Source organism: Gossypium arboreum, chromosome 10 (assembly GCF_025698485.1).
Source record: "Gossypium arboreum isolate Shixiya-1 chromosome 10, ASM2569848v2, whole genome shotgun sequence".
Taxonomy (NCBI): Eukaryota; Viridiplantae; Streptophyta; class Magnoliopsida; order Malvales; family Malvaceae; genus Gossypium; species Gossypium arboreum.
In genome coordinates, this window is record NC_069079.1 from 127,511,994 (window position 1) to 127,536,159 (window position 24,166).

At 31.7% G+C, this 24,166-nt stretch overlaps 2 protein-coding genes, 1 long non-coding RNA gene and 1 pseudogene across 5 annotated transcripts; 3 read left to right on the forward strand and 1 right to left on the reverse strand.

Annotated features, from left to right (window-relative positions):
• Positions 1-1,920: 1,920 nt before the first annotated feature.
• Positions 1,921-6,534, forward strand: LOC128281423 (probable LRR receptor-like serine/threonine-protein kinase At3g47570). Its single transcript, XM_053019635.1, has 3 exons — positions 1,921-4,757; positions 4,894-5,325; positions 6,307-6,534. Exons 1-2 carry the CDS (start codon positions 1,985-1,987, stop codon positions 5,298-5,300), a joined length of 3,180 nt encoding a protein of 1,059 aa, XP_052875595.1. The 5' UTR covers positions 1,921-1,984; the 3' UTR covers positions 5,301-5,325; positions 6,307-6,534.
• Positions 6,535-7,447: 913 nt separating this feature from the next.
• Positions 7,448-9,129, reverse strand: LOC108463198 (uncharacterized). 3 transcript variants are annotated; one of them, XM_017763138.2, is made up of 2 exons: positions 9,007-9,129; positions 7,448-8,475 (listed from the first exon to the last, which is right to left on the reverse strand). In XM_017763138.2, exon 2 carries the CDS (start codon positions 8,429-8,431, stop codon positions 7,727-7,729), a length of 705 nt encoding a protein of 234 aa, XP_017618627.1. In that variant the 5' UTR covers positions 8,432-8,475; positions 9,007-9,129; the 3' UTR covers positions 7,448-7,726. The 3 variants fall into 3 exon arrangements, with proteins under 3 accessions (XP_017618627.1, XP_052876612.1, XP_052876613.1); XM_053020652.1 differs by having other exon boundaries at positions 7,448-8,469; positions 9,007-9,116; XM_053020653.1 differs by having other exon boundaries at positions 7,448-8,493; positions 9,007-9,115.
• A 6,395-nt stretch (positions 9,130-15,524) lies between these two features.
• Positions 15,525-16,246, forward strand: LOC128281540 (uncharacterized). The gene is made up of 2 exons (XR_008271765.1): positions 15,525-15,670; positions 15,990-16,246. It is a non-coding gene; the product is annotated as an uncharacterized LOC128281540 (long non-coding RNA).
• A 307-nt stretch (positions 16,247-16,553) lies between these two features.
• LOC108462305 (probable LRR receptor-like serine/threonine-protein kinase At3g47570) lies at positions 16,554-24,021 on the forward strand (annotated as a pseudogene).
• Positions 24,022-24,166: the final 145 nt, after the last annotated feature.

Below are 24,166 nucleotides of genomic sequence, written 5' to 3' on the forward strand. Positions count from 1 at the left end.
TCCTCCTCCTTATTCGACTGGTGGTAAGGATAGAATCATTTGGGCTCGTTCTGGATCAGGATCCTTTTCCGTTCGCAGTGCTTATTAGGCCTTAAAGGAAAATTCTTGGAGCCCTAAAGATGATATTTGGAAGTTCATTTGGAAGTATCAAAGTCCTCAGAGGGTTCATCTTTTCCTTTGGATTATGGCCAAATAGAGACTTTTTACTAATTCTGAACGAGTTAGGAGAGGTATTGGGCAAAGTAGTGTGTGCTCACAATGTGGTCATGATATTAAAGACATCATGCATGTGTTTCGTGATTGCTCGAAGTCCAAGGAAGTTTGGAAGCTTATAGTCCTCTAAAGAAACAAGACAGGTTCTTTTCTAATCCCTTTCAAATTTGGTTTTCAACTAATCTTTGTTGTCATCTTAAGTTGCAGGATAAGGGAATTACTTGGTCATGCCTATTTGGACTAATCACTTGGAGAATTTGGAAGAATAGGAATTTGTTCATCTTCCAAAATATTAATTGGACAGCTTATGATGTTCTCAAGTCCTCTCTTAGTTGGGCCCAACATTTTGAGCCTTTCCTTCTTAGGACCAAGGCTAGATCAAGCTCTTCGGGGTTTCATCATCACTTTTCACAGGATTGGGTGCATTTATTTATTGATGGAGCAATGGCTAGGGCCTCCGAAAATGCCTCAGCGGGTGGAGTGGTTAGGGACCGAGATGTAAATTGGATCCTGGGATTCACTCATTATCTAGGTAGATGTTCACCTTTGGAAGCAGAACTTTGGGGTATTCTTGACGGCATTCTCATTTTGTTAAATAAAGGGTATAAGAGAGTCAGGATCCAGACGGATAATTTAGAAGTGGTCAGGGCCTTGAAGATGGAAGAAACTGTGGACCTCGGCATTACCTTGCTTAGAAGAATTAAACGAGTTTTACATTCTGAAGATCAGTGGGAAACCAAGTATGTTATTAGATAGTGTAATTTAATTGCGGACCAATTGGCAAAGATCAGTCTTTTTTGGAAGACTTCCCTCCAGATATTTGAGATTCCTCCTGATGTGGAGGTTACAACTATCTAGAAAGACAAAGCTTTTTGCGTCTTTTAGAATTTCTTAAGTTGTATTTCTCTTTATGTTTTTTCACCAAAAATAAATATACATTCATCTATATTTATTATATTTTCTAACTTAATTTAAATTAAATTAATTACTTAACAAATTAAATTTTTAATAAATAAAATAACATGTTTTTTTTGTTTTATAATTTTAAATTATTTTAATTTTTCAAATTTAATGGTCTTTTATTTCTTTGCTTTCGAATCGTTTTTTATTTTTATGCATTTAATTTTGTTATTTATTTTAATTTTTAGATAGGTAATTTTTTCTTTTAAATTTTAATCGAATTTCAAAATTTGATAAAACCACTAATGGTGGTTATAATTTTTCAAAATTTGATTTTTTTACTAGTGTTTTTCTAGATTTTTAATGGTTAATTTTATTCTTTTTTCAATTTTTGTTTATGATTTTTATCAGTTTTATTATTTTTAATTAGATTTAAATATTTTTAAATATTATTTATTTATTATTAATTTATTTCAGTCATATAATTTCAATATTTTTTCCAAAATTTTAATTATTGTAATTAAAGTTAATTAAATTAGAGATGATATTATATGTGATTGAGAAAAGAATAATATTTGTATGTCTTCAAAATTAATTATACGATATTATTTGAGTAATATCTAAAACTTATATATTTTAAGATAATCCTTAATTAAGTAAACATCATCTATGCAATAAGTTAAGGAGCAGTGGCCCATGCAATTTTTAATACGATAATATCATACAAGTAGAAAAAATATTGACCATAAAAACCAACCCCAAGTAGACGCATTTAATTAAAGCAGGACCCATGGAAATCATAGCCACATGACAGTAGATAGAATGCGATAATATCATCATTCTAAATCTATATATTGCTCTCTGGTTCTTCATGATGACCCTCGCACTCTCATTTACAAATCCATCTTATCAATTCACAATTTGTTTCAAGTTGATGGAGCCATTAATAAACCATTTTCAACCGTCTACCTCTTTTTTCCTTATCATTCTTCTCTCATTCTTCAACTTGCAGGGTCTTAACTTGCTTAGTTTAGCAACAGCAATCCCTGTAGTTAGAGGAAATGACACTGATCGACATGCTTTACTCCAGTTCAAAGCCAAGATAACTGGTGATCAACTCAACATTATGGAGTCCTGGAATAGCTCCATTCACTTTTGTCAATGGATCGGTGTTACATGCGGTCGCAAGCATCGAAGAGTCACCAAGTTGAAACTTCGAAACCTCAAACTCTCTGGATCATTGTCACCCTACATTGGAAATTTGAGCTTCCTCAGGGAGTTTGATCTTGTGGACAACAGCTTCTACAACCAAATTCCTCAAGAAATCGGTGGTTTAAGAAGACTGAGAGCATTACACCTGACCAATAACTCTATCAGTGGTGAAATTCCTTCCAATTTATCTGCTTGTTCTAAGCTTATATTAGTTGATATGAGCGGTAACCAGCTAAAGGGAGAAATACCTTCTTTGCTGGGTCTCTTGTCAAACCTGAAAGTATTGGGTTTTGTCCACAATAGTTTGAGAGGGAGTATCCCACCATCGTTGGGGAACTTGTCGTCCTTGGAGGTACTTGGTTTGGAGATCAATGCATTAAGTGGGATTATACCTGAAGCTTTTGGACGACTGAGAAATCTTTCAGTTTTCGTCATATTCGGAAATGCAATTTCTGGTATTGTTCCTGTCGCAATGTTCAATCTCTCCAATATTAGAGCCTTTGATATTGGTGGAAACAAGATTCAAGGTACTCTTCATTCTGATTTAGAAATCAATATGCCTCATCTTGAGTTCTTTTCTGTAGGGGGAAACCAAATCTCTGGACAAATTCCAATTTCAATATCCAATGCTACAAATCTTAATGTACTTGAATTTAATGCAAACAGGTTCAATGGAAATGTGCCTTCATTAGAAAAGCTAGATACACTTAATAACCTTGGACTAGGAGGAAACCGCTTGGGACATGGGAGAGAAGGTGACTTGAACTTTCTCTGCACTTTAGTCAATAATACCAAACTACGCTTTTTATCTATAGGCGAAAATAATTTTGGAGGGGAATTTCCGAAATGCATTAGCAATTTTTCTAGCACTCTTCGGGGTTTAGCGATGGGTAAGAACAACATTTTCGGAAAGATCCCGGATGGGATTGGAAATCTCATCAATTTGGAGGTGCTTGTGGTGGGAGAAAGTCAACTATCAGGTCCCATTCCCTTTAATATTGGGAGGCTTCAAAAGCTAAATCAATTTTCCGTTGACAATAATTTTCTCTCTGGGACTATTCCCCACTCCATTGGAAATTTAATAGAGTTAACCGAACTTGGTTTAAGTTTTAACAATCTTCAGGGCAGCATTCCTTCAGGTCTAGGTAATTGCAAAAAATTGCTTGTAATGGATCTTTCTAGTAACAATCTTAGTGGACCAATACCCCCTGAAGTACTTGGACTTCCATCCTTGTCCATTGTACTAAATTTATCGTCAAACGACTTGACTGGTGAACTTTCTGTTGAAGTAGAAAAACTAAAAAATCTAGGTGCATTGGATGTTTCTCAAAATAGATTATCTGGTTTGCTTCCAAAAAACCTAGGTAGTTGTGTAAGTCTAGAGAAGTTGTTCTTGGAAGGAAATTTGTTTGAAGGACCCATTCCAACATCTTTGAGTTCATTGAGAGGTCTTGAGGCATTGGACTTATCTGACAATAATCTTTCCGGTGGGATTCCAGAATTTCTTGTGCGATTTGGGGCATTAAAGTATCTAAATCTCTCTTTCAATGTTTTGGAGGGACTAATACCAAGTGAAGGAGTATTTAAGAATGCAAGTGCTACATTTGTTGAGGGAAATAGTAAGCTTTGTGGAGGCATCCATGAGTTACACATGTCAAGATGTAACTCCAAAACATCAGCAAACACATCCCTTAAATTGAAGATCACAATAATTGTTGTGATTTTAGGAGTGACTGTAGTATTCTCTATTTTCCTCATCATCTGGTTTAGAAAGAAAAAAGAGCAGAAGCCAACAACGACAACTCATGTAGAAAATTCCCTTTTACAGTTATCATACCAAAGCATTCTAAGGGCTACTAACGGATTCTCCCCTCAGAATTTGGTTGGTTCGGGAAGTTTCGGATCTGTATACAAAGGAATTCTTGAAGCGAATGGAGCAGTTATTGCAGTAAAGGTGCTTAATCTTCTGAATCATAGAGCTTCCAGGAGTTTCTTGGTTGAATGTGAGGCTTTGAAGAACATTCGACATCGTAATCTTGTCAAGGTATTAACAGCCATTTCAGGTATCGATTATAAAGGCAATGATTTTAAAGCCTTGGTTTATGAGTTCATGGAAAATGGAAGTTTGGAGGATTGGCTACATCCATCTGTTGGCATGAATAAATCAGAGACGATGAGAAACCTAAATTTCTTTCAAAGACTTAATGTGGCCATAGATGTTGCTCATGCACTGGAATATCTGCACCATCGTTGTGAGACGCCGATCATTCATTGTGACCTCAAGCCAAGCAATGTTTTACTCGATGGGGAAATGGTTGGTCATATAAGTGACTTCGGCTTAGCAAAAATCCATTCTGGAGATAAGCTTAACTATTCTACTAAGGATTCAACCTCCCTTGGATTAAGAGGAACTATCGGCTATGCTCCACCTGGTATGTTCACTTTTTTTCATTTCTTTCATTATTTAAATGAAAAAATAAAAGTCCATCTAAAAGCAGTCTTGTTGTATATTTAGAGGTCTTCCACAGAAATTATTTATACATGTAATTTGTCACAAATTAATTGTAGAATATGGCATGGGAAGCGAGTTGTCCACAAATGGCGATGTGTATAGTTATGGCATCCTCTTGTTAGAGATGTTAACAGGGCAAAGGCCCACAAATGAAAGGTTCAAAGAAGGTTTAAGTCTTAACAACTTTGTCAAAACAGCTTTGTCCGATCGAGTGGTTGAGATTATAGATCCCGTTCTTCTTCAAGAAGATTTCCAAGGAGGAAAAGCCGCCTACATCACTCTTAATGAAAACAACCTGGGAAATGACATACATCTTCAGTGCTTGAATTCAATATTCGAAATAGGACTCACTTGTTCTACCGAATCACCGAGTGAGAGGATGGACATGAGTAATGTTATTAACAAGCTTTGTTCAATTAGAGACAAGCTTCTTCGTCCAACTCGGTTACATCGTGGTATTTGAACTTTGTATGCTACTCAATCAGCAGGTAATAATCTCTCCTTATCTTTGTAAAATACTCTTTTTGTTTCAAATCGGGAAGATGAAAAATTAAATAGTAGAAAAATAGAAAGATGGAACTTTTTTTTTTTTTAAAGTGTGTTTGGTATAAAACATTTTTATAAAAATGCATAATTTTAAACTAGGGTAAACTACAAAAATAGTCACTTTTGTTTGCCTCATGTTACATTTTAGTCACTTATGTTTGAAATGTTACATTTAGTCACTTATGCTATTATTTTGTTACGAAGTGATCACTCTTCCGTTAAGTTTTGTTATCTTCCTAACGGTAATCTTACGTGGCATTCCAACTAGATATTACTGAATCTGCTAATACGTACTTCATCCGGATGAACTATGTATTAGCAGATTCACTAATATGATTATATATATATTTACACACGTATCATATTACAAAAACAAAATTTTAAATACTTATACCTAATAAAACATGTATCTCATTACAATAATAGTTATTTTCCAAATAACATATTGTTTTATAATTTTATTTCTTATTTAATATTTTAATTTAATTTTAATAATGCATACTTTATCCGGATGAAGTATGTATTAGCAGATTCAGTAATATCTAGTTGGACTGCCACGTAAGATTACTTTTAGGGAGATAACTAGAACTTAACGGAAGAGTGATCACTTCGTAACAAAATAATAACATAAGTGACAAAAACGTAACATTTCAAACATAAGTGACTAAAATGTAACATGAGGCAAACAAAAGTGACTATTTTTATAGTTTACCCTTTTAAACTAATAAACACATTTCTCTTATGATTGTGATTTTAAATAATTAATTTTTATGCATTATGGTAAAAAATGAATCTCTCTTATTTTTTTTCCTCCCACTTTTTTTCCCTACCAATTACACTTAAATTTTATTTTCTTCCCACTTTTCCACTTTTCCCTACCAATTCTACTATTCTGATGACACGATGTGCTTAAATAAATCCAGTTGCAGGTATCTAAGGTGTTGTACGGATCGACTACAAAGAGACTTAAGTCTGACAAAGTGCTTGATGTTCTCCAAGAAAATAGAATAAATATGGAGGAATTTTTCCTGTTTTCTGCCAAAAAATTTCAGTGTAATTTGTATAATACTTGTTTGTGTTTGCATCATAAGCTGCTAGATTATGATGAAGTCAGACTTTAAATAGCAATGTTGGATTTTGACTTTGGATCTTATTGTATATATCAGTCATGGTATTGAACATTTTAATCATTGGCTGTTCATGAGAACTTCATATTTTTGAAATTATAATCTTTTTTATACTAAAAAAGTCAGACATGAGTACATTCAAAAGTTTATAATTTGCATTTTATCTATTTTACTTCAAAAATGAATAAATTAGTTTTATGTTTTAAATTAAAAATAAACTAATTTTTTGTTAAAATTTTATTTATTTTTATTGTTAAAAGTTGTTTCTTGTGCATTACTCTGAGATATACATAATACACTATGAGGAATTGTCCGATTATTCTATCATTCTTTAATTTAATATATAAAAACTAATTTATTCAATTTTTTAAGACATAAATTACAATGCTTTATTTCGAACGACAGGACTTTGTGACATTCTTTCAACATCAACAAAACTAGATTTCCCAGTAATAATTTCCTTCTTTTAATGTATTTTGGAGTTCAAACCATCCACAAAAATTATGCGATTGATGAAAATAAAATTAAAAAGTTGTTAATTGGCACATGGTCTGAACAAAGCGTATGAAAATTTTATAGAAACAAGAAAACCAACTTTGGTTAAGTTCATAAAACCATTATAAGAAATTACTTGACAAGTTAGATCCATGAAATTTAATGTAATTTAATTATGACATGAAAATATACAAATCTAATACAGATATATATGTCATATTTAACATTTTTTAATATCGAGGTAAAAATATCATATAGGTCTTTGTATTAAGAATCGTATTGTATTAAAATCTTTTATGTTAGGATATGTTTACATCAATAGATTTTCAGACAAGAACAAATTAGTTAGCTTCTGAATTTCTGAATTTATACATGATTAAGCCTCATTCCAAGTGTCTTGTTATGTCAGTTTTCTCTTGAAATATACTATTATCTACAATAATTTAAACACAAGAAAAGTATGATGGAGAACTAATAAGTTTAGATATTACATTTAAGTTCTTACTATTTCATTTCAACTATAAAATTGTCGACCAAAATTGATACTTACGTTATAATGGAAGAAGAGAGAAAGAGTTTACAATCACAATGATCGAATTCTACACCTCATGCTAATCAACCGAGTCAGTGATATGATTGGCAATTATTTAACAATATTAATGAGTAAAAAATATAAAAGTCAAACATTGACCAGCATTCAATTATTTGCAGTAGAGAGAGTCTAAATACCAAGCAAAGAAGCAACAGCACCCCCTAAAACAGCTTGGACAATGAGATCCAAAGCATACTCCATCAGTGATCCTTCATTTTCCTTTCTCCCATTTGAACTTTCCCCATTTTCTTCTTTGATAAACACTAACCCATTTGCCACACCACCACTTTGTGATTGATTGAAATAACCCATTTTCCAATTCTCAAAGTTCATATTATTCACACACCCAACATGGTAACAATGTTTCCCACAACTCGAAATATAAGCCCATCCTTTCAATTTCCCTTTATAAATTTCCTTGTTTTGACATATCAAACACTTGGTTGAGGCCTTCACCTCAAGGTTAAGTCTCAATGACCCTCCGTTGAAATTGCCATTCAAGGTGCTTGGGAGCTTCAAACAACAAGTATGCAAATATGTTTCCTTGGATTTGTACATGAAACCTTGAACATCTTTGCCACATGCTTTACAAGTTTTGCCTCGTTTCCCTTTCTTTTTGAACTTGAAGTTGCTGTTTTTGAAGAACGAATGGGTGGCGATAGGCTTGGCCACCCCGCAATTTTCATGAAGATGAAAGTTACACTTCTTGTTATTGCATTGATAAGATGAACCGAAGCCTAGTTCTTTGCATCCGTCACACTGATATGGCGTTTCGGAATAGCTTAGCTCGAGCTTGTGGCGATGGCTGAAATGGTCTATCTCCGTGATTTTCATATCTTTTGCGTTTGCCCTTTTGCAGCTCTTGTTTTCCACTGTTTCTAAAAAGTTAAAACATGCTTTTAAGGGTGTAATGCAAAGTCCAAGACGTAAGTGAATTAGAATTATTTTCTAAAATTCAAGCTGGATTCAATATATATGAAGATTGAACAGTAACAAACTTGCTTGATTAGAATTGTTTTAAGTTTTTCAACAACTCAAGCATTAAAGACACAAAAATTCGAGTCACTCGATAACTCAAATTGCTCGAGTTTGAGCTTAATTCAATAATAATTATGTAAAATTCATATTTTTTTAATCCAAATCCGAATAGTTTATAAACACAAATATATCATTTACACCCTAAACATACTCATGTCAAACATAAATTTGTATCTAACAATCACCCTAAACACACATACATGCAATCAAATATCATATATTACTAACTTTTCTACAAAATTAGAGCATCATAAGTTTTAAAAATGATTATTGGAATTGGATTTCGACAAAGCTAATCAAGGTAAATTAAAAAAAAAAAAAAGCAAGCAAAATCATGGAGATAAGTAATAGGGAGGGCTATGAAGACTTACCAGCAACAAAGATGAAAGATTATAGTAAATTCATTGGTGTGAGACCGAGCTTGGGAATTCACCAGCAGGCTTTTACTAATTAATTAGTTTGAAGTCTGATATCCTTCATTTCCAAGAAAGTTCAAATTTATATTATGTTATGAGAATTTTTTCTATTTCCAATTTTCCAAGGAATTGACTAATCAACTATTCGTTTACCCTTTTATTTCCAATTTTTCCAAGAATTTACTAATTAATATTTTCAAAATTTATTTATTTGTATAAATATATTGGAAAATTTAAAATATGTAATTAGTTTAAAGATGAAATTTTAATAGCTCAAAATCCTTTTTCAAATTCCAAAAAAAAAAAAAAATTGTATATATATTCGAACCATAGTTGGTCATATTTCTCTTTATCAAGAAATCGAAGAAGCCTATACAAGAGTTTTTTTCAGGCCTACTCATATGATACAATCTACTCATATGATACTCAATCAACTAAGTTGTAAAATTCTATGACATCAGCATGAGTTCGGGCCTCTCCAATTCAACTAGGACTCAATTCTTGACTTAACTTTCTTCCAAAATTATTACTAATTTTATTTAATTTAATATACATAGTCCTATTATAAGATAAAACCTTAAACTTTAAAAATTATTTTTAATATATATATACTGTGCATATATTAAATGTATTCTACAATATTTATTACATAAAATTGTGTTTTCATATTGTACTAATTATTTCCTTCATATGTCAGGAGACTTTCTTTTTTTCGAAGTGCGAATTCAACATATTTCTAAAGATCACAATAAAGTTGCAAGTCGTATGGTTAAAATTGCCAACTTAGATTATAATAGCTTGCCGTTGTTTGAAGAACCTCCGATCCTGATCCAGAAACTACTTAATAACAATCTTGCTACTATGTCCAATGTCTCTTGTTAGTATTTTCTTTGCCTTGTAGCCGCTATTTTACTGTATTTTTCTATAATGAAAAAAAGCCAATTTTTTCAACTTTATAGAATTGCAGTTTTCCAAAGGCCGTTGTATTTAATGATTTACTTTCATCCCAAGTTTTCAAAATAAATAAATATCTATTAGTCAAGCTTAAAAAAATTCAAAAATATTTTTTTCTCTAGATTGTTTACTTTTGGAACTTAAAATAATTAAAAATACAAAATATTAAAATTTTTATAAAATTCAAAAAAATATTTTATTATAATCATATTTTATTATATTTGAATAAATTTTAATATTTAATCAATTAGGTTATTAAAATATATAAAGTCGAACTCATCGACTTAATTGACTCACAATTATTATTTTTAATTTAATTCGGTTATCAATTCGATTTGTCAGCAATGCCCACATTTATTTGAATCAGGTAAATTTCAAGGTCAAAATTTCTCATAGGGGAGAGAAATTTGTGTTTTTGAATTGTTAAAAAAATTATCAAAGTGATTAATTTGATTTAGTGGTTAAGAGTTGTGAGTAGTATGTGAGAGGTTCTGGGTTTGAATTATTTTTCTTTAAATTTTGTTAATTTTTGTCCTACCCTTGACTTTGGATATTAGGGTTATACATTATTTTCGATCAACAAATGACAGAATGAGCTTACTGGTTCAATGCTAAGGCTTCAGCTTATCCTTTGTTTCTATGTTTGGATCATTATGTGTGCAAATGAAAAGACTTTTTCCAAATTCCCTTGCTTGTGTCACCCATGTAGTGGAGGTTGGGTAGAATTTGAATTCTAGAGAAGATCTGATAGGATGGGTAGAATTTGAATTCTAGAGAAGATCTGATAGGATAACTAATTAAAATTAGTGGGGATCTGGATAGTTATTTATTTTTTAAAGTATTCTTTTTGAAAATTTTCCCAAAAATACTCCTAAAATCCCTCACACTCCCTCATTTCCCACTTTTTTCATTTTCTGATTTGGTTGTTCTCCCTTTTCTGTTTTGTTGGCTTCCAAAATTGCAATTTCTATCTTTGCTACTCTATTATCATTTTTCTATTATTGATTTTCTAACAGGTAAGTCTCGCAAGTGTGTTTTTCGATGATAAGATTAATTATAGTCCATTTTCGCGTGTCGATTAAAGGTATAGTATTTTGTAATCTTTGTTACTGATCATTTTGGTTTTCCGAATGGAGAAGAAGGTGGTGCGTAGAATGTCCATCCGGCAACCTAGTCACCATTTTAGGCTGTTGTTTTTTCAAGGGTAAGTGATCGATTCGGTGTTAAGGTCGAGTGCCTATTTGTTTAGGCTTAAATTTTAGGAAGGAAAGGGTTGTATCTCGGATTTAGCTGCTAATAAATTAAGTTGAATGTCAATTTTAGGTACTAGAATTACGTCTGTTGGGTTTATATCGAAAAATGACCATGTATGTAACGAAAATTCGAAAAATAGCAAACGACGTGATGCTGAAAAGCCCATTGTCGACGTCACACGGCTCTGTGCCAAATCGTGTGGGCCCATTTTTCATAAAATTTAGTTAGGATCTTATTTAATCCATAACAAACTTGGTTGATTAGACTTGTTCTAAGTTTCGAAACTACTCAATCATTAAGACACAAAAAATCGAGTCACTTGATAGCTCAAGTTGCTCGAGCTGAAGCTTGACTCAATAATAGTTATGCCAAATCCATGTTCTTTTAGCTCAAACTTGAATAGTTTATAAGCACAAATACCTCATTTACACCCTAAACACACATACATGCAATCAAATATCATATGTTACTAACTTTTCTACAAAATTAGAGCATCATATGTTTTAAAGATGATTATTGGAATTGGATTTCGACAAAGCAACAAAGATGAAAGGTCATAGTAAATTCATTGGTGTGAGACCGAGCTTGGTAATTCACCAGCAGGCTTTTAGGGGGAAATTTTAAAGCTTTATAAGAAAACCTGAGGATTAATTTTATTAATTAATTAGTTTCGTTTCCAAGAAAGTTCAAAATTGTATTATGTTATAAGAGTTTTTCAATTTCCAATTTTCCCAAGAATTGACTAATCAACTATTGGTTTACCCTTCTTCCAATTTTCGCATAATTTTATATATGAAAATTTAGAAAAAAATAATTCTAAAAATAAGGTTTAGAAGGAGATGTATATCTTTTAGGGTGTGTTTGGATGAAAAATTTAGAGAAAGAATTTTATTTGTATCAAGGTTTTCAAAATTTTAAAATTGAATTTACTTGTTTTGATAAATATATCAAAATATTTGGATGATTTGAAGAGGAAATTTTAATAGCTTAAATTCAAATTTCAAATTCCATTGATTTTTCAAAATTATTATTAATTGTATTTGATTTAATACATATTGCTAAAATAAAATTTTAAATTCAAAAATTATTTTTAATATTACTAACTTTTCTACAAAATTAGAGCATCATAGGTTTGATGGCCAGTCCCAGAGGAACGAAATTTCATAAGCTTTTGCTTTCCTCATTGCTCCAGAAATGGCAGTTCTTCAAGGGTATTGACCCAACAACTAGAAAGAAGCAACAAATCTGATTATCCATCAGCTATCAGTAATGACTTTGGAAATAGAAAATTATAATTTCTATTTTTGTTCCACAAAGAAATGAAAGGGAACTTAACTTTGTTTAGACGTTGGGAATTTAAACAACAATAGTGAATGGTGGCTCCACAATTGGGAAGTATCCTTCATTTTTTTTCTACATGAAATTAATGTGAAGTATAGAAAGTGGTGGCAAATTGCATCAATTAGTTGCTTAGTAAACGTTCAGCATTGAATTACCAGAATTTCCTAGAGGGAAAGTGGAAAAAGATCATAAATCCATTTCTAACGTTTCATGTATATCGTCTAGCTTGCTCATTGGGGCAATATAACTTTCTTCACGAGGGATTCATCCAAAAATCACGTCAAACAATCCTTCTAGCTTATTCATTGCGGTAAAATAACTTTATTCATGGGTGATTCATTCAAAAATCACGCCAAAAAATCTTTTCTTACTTACATCCGTCTAAGAATATTATTTCTTATATTTTATAAAATTTTAAAGATCCATCTGTTAGGGGTAAATCCACAATCAGAATAAAGAAATTGAATTGTAAAACTTTGAGAGACCACATTATAATTTCACTGTATATTAATTTGTAATTTGGAAGATGCATAGCAAGTAGCAACCGTTGAATTATCCGGTGTACTTCTTAGTCTTTGGGGGCAATATGACTCTGTTTACAACGCTTCCATTACGTTCTCAATCATGATGTTGATTGATGTCAGTTGTCGAGCATTGAGAAAAAAAAATATTGACCATAAAAACCAACCCCAAGTAGACGCCTTTAACTAAAGCAGGCCAGTCGTAACCATTTTCTTGAAAAAGGGGATCGACTTTGGTTTTGAAAGTGAAAATTAAAACGGGAGTCGCCACCAATCTTTTTTGATGAGGTATGATCGGATCACCTTAAATTAATCATTTTAATAAAAGTGAAGATTTACTAAAATGATAATTTTTGGGTCTACGAAAATCAGAAAAATGGGTTCGGGAGTCGGTTACGCACGAGGAAGGATTAGCACCCTCGATACGCCCAAAATTGGTACCTAGTTGATTAATTAGTGTCTTAGTGTCGAAAATTAAAAACTTGAAAGACTTTTGAAATACGATCCCCTTTTCATATAAAAAAAGGTTCAAGTGTTAAAGACCTTCTCGCCTTGAAATATGAAATGTTACATCCAGTGAGTTAGGATACGACATCTTGAATTTTTGAGAGTGAGCTTGCCTTTTATGTAAAATTTGCGTATTTTAATTTGTTAGAAGGGTATTCGATTATTTAGAGTAAACGAGAAAAATCGAAATCCAGTAAGTTAGGGTACGTTTTCCCGAATTCTCAAACACCGAATATTGCCTTTGTTTTAAAACAAATTCATATTTCGAGGTGACAAAATGTCATACCCGGTAAGTTAGGGCACAACACTTCGTACCTCCGAGAATAAGCATTTTTCAAGACTCGCATAGCGATTTAAAAAAGTATTCCGTTATTTAGGTTAAATGAGAAAAATCGAAGCCCAGTAAGTTAGGGCACGATTATCTCGAATTACCAAATACGAAATATTTACTTTTTTATGAAACGATTATTTTTGTCGGATAAAGGATGATATAACGCAAATTTGTAAGAACGAAAAGGAGTAAATCATGATGTTAACAAGCATAATAATAAATGAGTAGTATAAATGACAAAATGAAAGAGATAAACAAGCTATGTAACTTAAGAGGAAAATAATAGATAAGAATAATAAAAATGATAAGAATAAAATAAATAAGAATAATAAGAATAAGTAAAAAGGAAACTTAATAGTAAACCTATAAATAAATAAAAAATATAAAATAGTAAAAGAAAAATAATAAATATGTTGACAAAAGATAAAAATATAAGGATAATAATAATAATAAAGAAATAATAGGCTAATAATATAATAGTAATGATAATAATAATAGTTGTAAAAGTAGAAATAATGTAGTAATAGTAATAAAAGGAAAATATAATTATGATAATAATAATAAACAATAGTAGTAATAATAAAAGGTACAATAACAATATATACCTAATATATATATATATATATATATATATATATATATAATGATAACGATATGAAATTTATGGGTTCAATGCTAAGATGATGATAATAATAATAATAATAATAATAATAATAATAATAATAATAATAATAATAATAATAATAATAATAATAATAATAATAATAATAAAGATGCAAAATGATAATAAGTAAGATGCAAATGAAAATAATATATATAAAAAAAAGCAATAGTAAAATAGTAATATTTATACGTAAATGTAAATATAAATATAATACATAAAATAAAGTAATAACATAAATTTAAATAAATAAATAAAATTAGATACAATGAATACATATTAAAATATAATAGCAATAATAGTAATGATGATATAAAAAATATGAATAAATAAATAGAAAGAGAATATAATTTTAATGGTAATAAGAAGGAAAATAATAACAATAGTGCAATAATAATAAAGTAGTAAAAAACATAATAGTAAAAATATAATAAATAATAATGAAAGAAAATAATGAAATTAACTAATTTAATAATAAAGGTGTTAAATAATTAAGCTAGGGACTAAATTGAATTTAAAACGAGAATTCGGGGCCAATCCGAAAATAAATAAAGGAGGAAGGGACTGATTTGAAAGCACGAATAACACACGGGGTCCAAAAATGAAATAATCCCCGCCCCCCAAGCGACGTTGTCCTAATAGGGGCCAAATTGAAACCGGGATAAATTTAAGGGTGAAATTAAAATTAAAAAAAAAACTTAATTGCGAAATCACAAAAAAGCGGAGGGGCCAAAAGCGCAAATAACCCCTCCGCTTAAAAAACACTCGGATCCTATTGTTGGGGGGGTCGGATCGGGTCGGCCTCCCCAAAACGACGTCGTTTTGGCGTCTGGGGAGGCCAATGAAAACGATGATGTTTCTTTAGTGTTATAAAAGTAAATTTTTTATAAAAAATTCATTTTTCTTTGCCTCAGAAAAATAAGAGGGGAGGGGTTCTCTGTTCTCTCTGGCCAAAGCCAGAATCTGGCCAAGAAGAGTCACCAGACCTTCGCAGGGTCACCGTTGATCGTCGTCGCCGGCCACCCCGTGCGGTGGCTGGAATTTCGAAAGGTATCTATTTTTTATTTATTTTTTTTGTATTTTTTTTATGTCTTTAATAGAAAGAAAAAAAAAAGAAACAAGAACACGAAAATAATAAAACTATCACCTTAGATTTCCAACTTTGCTCCTGTGTTTAAACTGTTTTTCTTTGCTTTTTGATATTGCTAGAGTTTTTAGCTTCTTTGCTTGTGTTTTAAAACCTAAGATTATTTTTTCATTTCACCAAATGCCCAATATACAATGGTTTTTGGATTCAACCTTTTATAGGCGTTTTTTCTACAACTTGCTCTTTCTAACTAATCTGTCTCTTCTTCTTTTATTGCTGCAGGCTAACGGTGGTGGAGCAGAGGCCACTTGCAGGCGTCGCTGGTGGATGGGGTGGGGAGCATGTGCTGACGGCTAGGGTTTTAGGTTTTCATTTATTTTTCTTTAATGTATTGGGCTAGGTTATTTGGGTTTTGGGTAGGTTTAAGTTGGTTTAGGGGTTTTGGGCCCAAAATTGGGCTTGTACAAGGCCCATGGAAATCATAGCCACATGACTTTTAAAGTCTAAAAATATCAAATACATATTGACAGTAGATAGAATACGATAATATCATAATTCTAAAACCATATGTTGCACTCTGGTTCTTGATGATGAGCCACGTACTCTCATTTACAAATCAATCTTATCAATTAACAATTTGGTTAAAGTTAATGGAGCTACCCAAAAAAAAAACATTTTCAAGCGTCCAGCTCTTTTTTCCTTATTTACATTGAACTTATAATTATTCTCTCATTCTTCAACTAGCTTAGCTTAGCAACAGCAAGCCCTCTAGTTAGACGAAATGACACTGACCAACAAGATTTACTTCAGTTCAAAGCCAAAATAACTGGTGACCAACTCAAGATTATGGAGTCCTGGAATAGTTCCACCACTTCTGTCAGTGGCCTGGTGTTAGATGCGGTCACAAGCATCAGAGAGTTACCAAGTTGGAATTGAAATTCCTCAAACTCTTCGGCTCTTTATCACCCTACATTGGGAACTTGAGCTTTCTGAGGGAGTTGAGTGTTGTGGGCAACATCTACAACAAGATTCCTCAAGAAATTGGTCGTCTAAGAAGACTGGAAACATTAGAACTCGTCAAGGGATAAAAAAAATTTTATCTCTTCAAATTTAAATTTTAATATTAAAAATTTTAAATTTTTGACAATGAGATAATTAAGTACAGTTTAACAATTTTATATATTATTTTAGTTTTACAACTTTTCACTTTAATCTTTGATTTTTTTACTCCAATCATTACTTAAAAATATTTTTTGGTTGGTAAAATGAAAGCAACATAAAAATTAAATGACCAATTTGTAAGGATTTTATTTTAAGTGATCAATATAAAACGTCTTAAAAGTTAAGTGATCAATTAATTAATTTATCTAATTTTAAAATAATATATGATAAATACATTTTGATGGTTTCAAAAATACTAAATATTTAATTTAATCTCTTAAAATTATAAAGATATATATTATTAAAATGAAAAATTATATTTTTATTATTATAAAAAGAATAACCTTATTCTGACCCTTCCAAATATAGTAGGTCAGTTTCTGCCTATTTACATATTTGAAAAGTAAACAAAGTTTATTAGAAATATCGTGTTGTCAATGGGGGGCTCCATAGTTGTGAACTATCCAGCGTTTACTTTGAAGTCTCCCTTATCATTATAGGAAATAAATTATATTAAGATTTCCTAAATATTTTAGTTTTTAGAAATTAATAATAAAATGTCATATCATTAAATTTTAAAATTATAAAATTTTTATTATACATTCATCCATATTTAATATATTTTAATTTAATTTTAATTTAATTTAAATTACTTAACAAATTAAAATTTAATAAATAAACAAACAAGTTTTTTTATCATAATTTTTCAATCATTTTATTTTTTAATTTAAGTATTTTTATTTCTTTACTTTCAAATCGTGTTTTATTTGTATGTAATCAATTTTTTTAATTCTTTTATATTTTAGGCGAGTAATTTTTTTCTTTTTAATTTTAATCGATTTTCAATTTTTATAAAACCACCAATGGTGGTATAATTTTCAAATTTTGATTTTTTAGTAGTGTTTTTTTCAAGATTTTAATGGTTGATTTTATTTTTTTAAAAAATTGTGCTTATAATTTTATCAGTTTTTTTATTTTTAATTTCTGATTTAAGTGTTATTTAAATTTTATTTTTTATTTTTTCCATATAGTTTCAATATTTTCTCCTAAAATTTTAATTATTATAATTAAAATTAATTAAATTAAAGATAATATTGAATGTCATTGAGAATAAAATAATATTTGCCTTTAAAATTTATAAAATGAAATTATTTTATTAATATCTAAAATTATATATTTTAAGATGATGTTAATAAAACCAACCCCAAGTAGAGGCATTTAAGCCACATGACGGTAGATACAATACGATAATATCATAATTCTAAAATTATATAATTGTTGGTGTTAGACACACTTTATCCGGATGAAGTAAGAACTTCAATCTAGACTTTAACAGCAACGTATTATACCCGGATAAAATATGAAGGAAAAATGCTTGAAGTTCAAGCTTTCAGCTACTGTCAAGAATGGAGAACAAAACTTAGAAGGCAAAGAAAGATGGAGCATATGGAAGAAAATCTGATTATTTCTTTTAAAAGAAACTTTGGCTCAAAGCCATTACATATACCAGTCATTGGCTGGTCAAAAAAATCAACAAATTCATCACCTGAACACTACCTAACTCCACTTATTACATTGGAACTAGGTGATATTACTTGCACACTTTAAAAAAGCTGGTAACCAGCTCTTTGACCATCAAGTTACATCAATTTGTCATCCAAGCATAATTCAAAATGAACTAAATTACAAAAATATTGTTAAAAGGTAATAAAATGAAACTGAATTGAAGCAGTAGCATTAACATATTCAGTTGCACGTACTTTACTCGGGAAACTTATGTGCATGAATTCTTGCACGTACTTTACCCGGACAACTTATGTGCATGAATTTGCATGAGCTACATGTGTTGCATGGGAACTAACTTCAACAATAATGCACTCTCCTTCTTCATGATGAGCCACGCACTCTCATTTACAAATCCATCTTATCAATTAACAAATTGTTTAAAGTTGATGGAGCCCTCAAAAAAACATTTTCAAGCGTCCAGCTCTTTTTTCCTTATGATTCTTCTCTCATTCTTCAACTTGCAGGGTCTTAACTTGCTTCTTTTAGCAACAGCAAGCCCTGTAGTTAGAGGAAATGACACTGATCGACAAGCTCTACTCCAGTTCAAAGCCAAGATAACTGGTGATCCACTCAAGATTATGGATTCCTGGAATAGCTCCATTCACTTCTGTCAATGGTTCGGTGTTACATGTGGTTGCAAGCATCGAAGAGTCACCAAGCTGAAACTTCGAATCCTCCAACTCTCTGGATCATTGTCACCCTATATTGCAAATTTGAGCTTCCTCAGGGAGTTGGATCTTGTGGGCAACAGCTTCTACAACCAGATTCCTCAAGAGATCGGGTTTAAGAAGACTAGAAGCATTACACCTGGTCAATAACTCCATCAGTGGTGAAATTCCTTCCAATTTATCTGCTTGTTCTAAGCTAACATCAGTCGATATGATGGGCAATAGACTAATGGAGTAAAACCTGCTTCGTTAGGTCTCTTGTCAAACCTGAAAGTATTGGGTTTTGTCCACAATAGCTTGAGAGGGAGTATCCCACCATCGTTGGGGAACTTGTCATCCTTGGAGAAACTTGGTTTAACGTATAATGCATTAAGTGGGATTATACCTGAATCTTTTGGATGACTGAGAAATCTTTCAGTTTTCGCCATATTCGGAAATGCAATTTCTGGTATTGTTCCTGTAGCATTGTTCAATCTCTCCAATATTAGAGCCTTTGATATTGGTACAAACAAGATTCAAGGTACTCTCCATTCTGATTTAGAAATCAATATGCCTCATGTTGAGTTCTTTTCTGTAGGGCAAAACCAAATCTCTGGACAAATTCCAATTTCAATATCCAATGCCTCGAATTTGAATGTTCTTGATTTTCATGATAACATGCTTGATGGAAATGTACCTTCATTAGAAAAGTTGGATAATTTGTTTGACCTTGAACTAGGAATAAACCATTTCGGCCATGGGAGAAAAGGTGACATGAACTTTATTTGCACATTAGTCAATAAAACCAAACTAGAATACCTATCAATAGTCAAAAATAATTTTGGAGGGGAATTTCCTGAATGCATTAGCAATTTTTCTAGCAACCTTCGGGGTTTAGCGATGGGTGAGAACAACATTTTGGAAAAAATCCCGGATGAGATTGGAAACCTAAACAATTTGGAGGTGCTTGTGTTTTCAATAAATCAACTATCAGGTCCCATTCCCTTCAATATTGGGAGGCTTCAAAAGCTAAAAGGATTTTTCGCTAATAGTAATTTTGTCTCTGGGACTATTGCCCACTCTATTGGAAATTTATCAGAGTTAATTGAACTTGATTTAAATTTTAACCATCTTCAGGGAAGCATTCCTTCAGGTCTAGGTAATTGCAAAAATTTGCTTCTAATGGATCTTTCTAGTAACAAGCTTAGTGGACCAATACCCCCTGAAGTACTTGGACTTCCATCCTTGTCCATTGTACTAAATTTATCCTCTAACTATTTGACTGGTGAACTTTCTGTTGTAGTAGAAAAACTAAAAACTTTAGGTATATTGGATGTTTCTCAAAATAGATTATCTGGTTTGCTTCCAAAAAACCTAGGTAGTTGTGTAAGCCTAGAGAAGTTGTTCTTGGAAGGCAATTTGTTTGAAGGACCCATTCCGTTATCTTTGAGTTCATTGAGCGGTCTTGAAGCATTGGACTTATCTGACAATAATCTTTCCGGAGGGATTCCAGAATTTCTTGTGCGATTTAGGGCATTAAAGTATCTAAATCTCTCTTTCAATGATTTTGAGGGACTAACACCAAGTGAAGGAGTATTTAAGAATGCAAGTGCTACATTTGTTGAGGGAAATAGTAAGCTTTGTGGACGCATCCCTGAGTTACACTTGTCAAGATGTAACTCCAAAAAATCACCAAAAACTTCCCTTAAATTAAAGATCACAATAATGGCTGTGATTTCAGGAGTGACTTTAGTATTCTCTATTTTCCTCATCATTTGGTTTAGAATGAAAAAAGAGCAGAAGCCAACGACAACTCATGTAGAAAATTCTCTTTTACAGTTATCATACCAAAGCATCCTAAGGACTACTAACGGATTCTCCCCTCAGAATTTGGTTGGTTCGGGAAGCTTCGGATCTGTATACAAGGGAATTCTTGAAGCGAATGAAGCAGTTATTGCAGTAAAGGTGTTTAATCTTCTGAATCATAGAGCTTCCAGGAGTTTCTTGGTTGAATGCGAGGCTTTGAAGAACATTCGACATCGTAATCTTGTCAAGGTATTAACAGCCATTTCCGGTATCGGTTATAAAGGCAATGATTTTAAAGCCTTGGTTTATGAGTTCATGGAAAATGGAAGCTTGGAGGATTGGCTATATCCATCCGTTGGCATGAATAAACCAGAGACGATGAGAAACCTAAACTTCATTCAAAGACTTAACGTGGCCATAGATGTTGCTCATGCACTGGAATATCTGCACCATCGTTGTGAGACGCCGATCATTCATTGCGACCTCAAGCCAAGCAATGTTTTACTCGATGGGGAAATGGTTGGCCATATAAGTGACTTCGGATTAGCAAAAATCCTTTCTGGAGATAAGCCTAACTATTCTACTAATGAATCAAGCTCCCTTGGATTAACAGGAACTATCGGCTATGCTCCACCTGGTATGTTCACTTTTTCATTTCTTTCATTATTTAAATGACAAAAAAAATGATCTAAAAGCAGACTTGTTGTATATTTAGAGGTTTTCCACAGCAATCATTTATACATGTATTTTGTGGTGAATTAATTATAGAATATGGCATTGGAAGCGAGTTATCAACAAATGGCGACGTATATATATAGCTATGATATCCTATTGTTAGAGATGTTAACAGAGAAAAGGCCAACGAATGAAAGGTTCAAAGAAGGTTTAAGTCTTCACAATTTTGTCAAAACAGTAATTTTGTTTGATATTGATTTTAATAAGGTGTTTCAATATATCTTACTACATTATTTCTATTTGATATTGATTAGAATAATATTTTTAAACTTATAAATAGACGCAGTCTATATTTCTCTCGTGTCATTCGAATTCGATATAGTGAATTTTCTTCTTCTTAACCTATAATATTGACATTATCAACGTTCTATTTTAACAGTTTACAACTATTTATATATTTTAGTTAAAACTTTTAAATTTTTACAAGACTCTATCATGTATTTTTATTTTTATTTTTTAAAAGTGCACAACTATAATATAATCACAATTTTAAAAATATAATAAAAAATAATACATAGTGGAATAATAATAACAAAACCAAATGCTAAAAACAATTTTACAGAATTTTCTAGAAACAAGAAAACCAACTTTGGTTAAGTTCATATAAATCAACTACCTCAGTCACATGTTGCTACATTGCCAAGAATTAGCAACAAACCATTATGAGAAATTACTTGACAAGTTGAACCATGAAAATTAATGTAATTTAATTATCACTTTCTAATTATGATATGAAAATATACAAATTTAATGCAGATATAGTATATCATATTTAATATTCTTGAATGTTGAGGTAAAAATATCATGTAAGTCTTTATATTAAGAGTTAAATTATATTTTACTCATTTTACTTAAAATGTAGAGGAATTAGTTTTTATATATTAAATTAAAGAACAAATTCATTCTTCTATTCTTATAATTTTTTTCTTTAATTTTTTTCCTTTCTTACAGAGTCACCCATTTCCAAATGCTTCAACCATAGACCAATAGAATGCCTTGGCTTAAATTCCCACTCAACTCCCATAATGGAACAAACATACTAGTGGGGGCAAAAGTATTTAGTGAAAACAACTCTTATTATTAAATTAAATTTATTATTAAGCTAATAAAACAGAGTTTAGGTCAAATTTTTATTAGGTAACTACGGGAACAGTGATTAAAATATTTAATTTTAAAAAATTAAAAAATTAAAATAAAAAATTTAATAGTTGAATGATAACATAGAATAAATCGATTAGGGTGAATATTCTTGTACTTTGTTTTCTTTGTTAGCGAGTTGCCCATTTCCCAGTTTCAATCGAAGTTTCTTCGGACTCCTTGGTTTAGCTTTTGCCAAATGCTTCAACCATTGACCAATTGAATGCCTTGGTTTAAATTTCCAGTCAACTCTTTTTATAGTGCAAGACTCGGGGGGGTTCTTCTTCATAATCATAACTAACAACCCACTCAATGTGATGTCCCATTAACATAGCACTAATATTCTAAGATATCCTTCGATCCCACTATCTTCTACATCTATTGGTAGGAGATGCGTAAATTACAAAGTCTTCAACAGCTAGCCAATCAGTGGAGGTCTTTGATTGATTAGTTGATGGAAGAAGAGGGTTGATGATTGATGAACTGGACTGGACCGGTTTGCTTAATCATATAATCAGATGATTTGAAACAGTCAATCTGCACATTTAAGGAATCCCAAATTCTTTGCCACTGAAATTCCATAGTTGGAAAACTACTTCTATATTGCACGCTGGTTCTTGATGATGAGCCACACACTCTCAATTACAAATCAATCTTATCAATTAACAAATTGTTTAAAGTTGATGGAGCCCTCAAAAAAACATTTTCAAGCGTCCAGCTCTTTCTTCCTTATGATTCTTCTCTCATTCTTCAACTTGCAGGGTCTTAACTTGCTTCGTTTAGCAACAGCAAGCCCTGTAGTTAGAGGAAATGACACTGATCAACAAGCTCTACTCCAGTTCAAAGCCAAGATAACTGGTGATCCACTCAAGATTATGGAGTCCTGGAATAGCTCCATTCACTTCTGTCAATGGATCGGTGTTACATGTGGTCGCAAGCATCGAAGAGTCACCAAGCTGAAACTTCGAATCCTCAAACTCTCTGGATCATTGTCACCCTATATTGGAAATTTGAGCTTCCTCAGGGAGTTGGATCTTGTGGGCAACAGCTTCTACAACCAAATTCCTCAAGAGATCGGTGGTTTAAGAAGACTAGAAGCATTACACCTGGTCAATAACTCCATCAGTGGTGAAATTCCTTCCAATTTATCTGCTTGTTCTAAGCTAACATCAGTCGATATGATGGGCAATCGACTAATAGGAGAAATACCTGCTTCGTTAGGTCTCGTCAAACCTGAAAGTATTGGGTTTTGTCCACAATAGTTTGAGAGGGAGTATCCCACCATCGTTGGGGAACTTGTCATCCTTGGAGGTACTTCTTTTGACGTATAATGCATTAAGTGGGATTATACCTGAATCTTTTGGACGACTGAGAAATCTTTCAGTTTTCGCCAGATTCGGAAATGCA